This window comes from Gavialis gangeticus, unplaced genomic scaffold (assembly GCF_001723915.1).
Source record: "Gavialis gangeticus isolate Ggan-Ray unplaced genomic scaffold, GavGan_comp1, whole genome shotgun sequence".
Lineage (NCBI taxonomy): Eukaryota > Metazoa > Chordata > Crocodylia > Gavialidae > Gavialis > Gavialis gangeticus.
The window spans coordinates 7,955,830-7,958,396 of NW_017728995.1; the positions used below are offsets into that span (position 1 = coordinate 7,955,830).

The 2,567-nt window shown below is 50.7% G+C and overlaps 2 protein-coding genes across 3 annotated transcripts in view; one reads left to right on the forward strand and one right to left on the reverse strand.

The window, feature by feature from the left end:
- LXN (latexin) overlaps window positions 1-2,498 on the reverse strand; it is an 11,384-nt gene extending 8,886 nt beyond the window's left edge. For both annotated transcript variants that reach the window (XM_019503214.1, XM_019503213.1), the window contains exon 1: window positions 2,311-2,498. In XM_019503214.1, the coding sequence (XP_019358759.1) occupies window positions 2,311-2,439 (129 nt within the window). In that variant the 5' untranslated portion in view covers window positions 2,440-2,498. The remainder of the gene's footprint in view (window positions 1-2,310) is intronic.
- GFM1 (G elongation factor mitochondrial 1) overlaps window positions 1-2,567 on the forward strand; it is a 77,296-nt gene that overhangs the window by 52,317 nt on the left and 22,412 nt on the right. The gene's annotated exons all lie outside the window — the stretch shown is intronic.

A 2,567-nucleotide genomic window follows, 5' to 3' on the forward strand; every position in this document is an offset into this window, starting at 1 on the left:
ATGATCAGGGGGCAGCAGGGCAGGCCCTATGAGGAGAGGCTACGGGACCTGAACCTGTTCAGCCTCCACAAGAGAAGGCTGAGGGGGGATCTAGTGGCCTGTTACAAACTAGTCAGGGGGGATCAGCAGACACTGGGGAAGTCCCTGTTCCCCCGAGCGTTGCCAGGAATAACTGTCACAAGCTGGTAGAGGGTAGATTTAGGCTAGATATCAGGAGGCGCTACTTCACGGTCAGGGCGGCTAGGATCTGGAACCAACTTCCAAGAGAAGTGGTGCTGGCTCCTACCCTGGGGTCTTTAAGAGGAGGCTGGATGAACACCTTGCTGGAGTGGTTTGACCCCAGTACTCTTTTCTGCCATGGCAGAGGGTCGGACTAGATGATCTACTCAGGTCCCTTCCGACCCTAGAAACTATGAAACTATGAACACATTTCAGACTTGCAGTGGCAGTGTGCTCAAGCAAGGCTGTTGTGCAGTATGGAAGGACTGAGCCTCTACCCTACATAACTGAACCAAATTTTAATGTGGGAAGCAAGATTTATTTAGTAATTTCTTTTGTTGAACCAACTACATACTTGGGAGAAGAATGAGACAAGTTTCCTGGAACAAAATGCCCTTCCTCAGGTTGTATTATAATTGCATTGTAACCAGCACCAGCTCCACACAATGGGCCTGATTTCATTCTGTTAACCAGGCAAGCGTGATCCTGTCCCATCCTGTTTAAAGCCCTACTTTTGTGACATGCCATTGTCTTAGCCTTAATTCTTTGTCTCACAAAGCAGCAAGATGATGCATGGACCTTTTGTGTTAAACTGTTTTGCAGGCAGTTAAGCAGGGTGGGAAAGGATCCTATTTCTGCCTAAAAGATGGAACAGGATCCGGCTCAATATTTGCACAGTATAGAAGATATTCAATAGAACAGTTGTTGCAAGAAGTTACTCATCCACTTTACAATCACTAGGTTATTTGTGTTCTAGCTCAAGGGTGGCCAACCTGTGGGCAGCCTCTGTGTGGCAGATCAGGGAGGGGGCAAGGAAGCAGAGCAGATTTGCAGGGAGCAGTTTGAGAAGGGGATCAGAGTGGCGCTTGGGGAGGGTGCTAATTTGTGGCACACTGCACTGCTTTAAGTGCTGCTTTGATGTGATTATACAAGGACTTTATTGGAGGACATTCCAAATACAATGGCAGCTTTCTCTCTGTAGGACACTGTATGCAAAATAGGCACAAACCAATTCACATTTTCCATGTTATATCACCACTTGTCCTCAGCAAGCCACCTTTGGGCAATCTGTACAGATGCACTTGAGCTGATTTGTGCCAGCAAGATAACCCAACAGCAAGTACAGTACAGAGAGAAACCAAAACATCTGGACTTATTTGTAATGCTCTTGTAATTTACATTGCACTCCACTTTCAAAATGCTCCATGGACCCCAGACAAGGTTCTTTGGGTGAATCTGGTATCTTTTATTAGACCAACTTAAATAGTTGGGAAAAAAGCTGATCCTGAGTAGAATCTGGTGAAGAATTATCTCCAATTTGGCACAGGAGGATTGTCATCAAGTCACTTTTTTGCAATACAATGCAATAGCCACTAGATAAGAATTACTTGGCTGTAAGACACCTACACTGTCCAGTGACCTTCTGCCTACCTATAAAATATATGAATGCAGCATCAGTTATGACTAGGCAGGTTAATCTTTCACCTAAGTTACCGAATGCCTTGCACATGATTTTCAGCCAGCAGTTGGAAATCTTATAGAGTCATCTTAAACTGAGAATAAGGGTGGGGTTTGCAATTCAGGTTTGGAAATAAAAAGCCTGAGGTCTGTTGCTTAGGCACGAATTTATAATAACCGCCCAACAGGATCCTCTTTGACTCTAAAAAGGCCACAAATCCCTATCTGAAAGGAAGGAAATGTTGAACCGTGCCAGAGTCTCTTGTGGGCATCTGTGGTGGGTCTGCTCCGCTGCCAGCTAGAGAGGGGAGCTGATCTCGGTGGAAGTCCGGGGAGGAAAACCCTGAATGATACCGCGAGACCAGCTTCAAACTCCTACTAACACCTACTATTATTTTGCTGGGAGACAAATCTCAAGGAAAAATAACCAAAAAGCCCTGTCACTTTCGAACAGATGTTAAACGGGGGAGGGGGGGGGGCGCTCAGCCTGCAGCCGCGGGGCGGCCTGCACGAGCCCGGGGAAGGGAAACGCCGCGTCGTTGCCCCGCGGCAGCGCTCGCCCGGGCTGCACCTGGGTTTCGTGAGGGCCCCCTGCCCCGTGCCGGCCCGCGGGCTCCTCTCCCGGCCCCTCACCTGGAGGCGGGCGCGCCTCACGTTGGACAAGGTCAGGACGCGGTTGGGGCCGCCGCGCCGGTAGTTGATGCAGGCGCGGGCCACGCCGGCCGCCCGCTGCGCGGGGTAATGGCTCGGCTCTAGCTCCATGGGATGCGACGCGACGCGACTAGCAGGCAGAGCCGGGCAGGAAGAAGCAGGAAGTGGCGGCGGGCGGGTGCGGTCTCTGCCGCCCCACCCCGGCCGGGCGTCGGGAGGGGCCCGTGTGACCGAGGCCG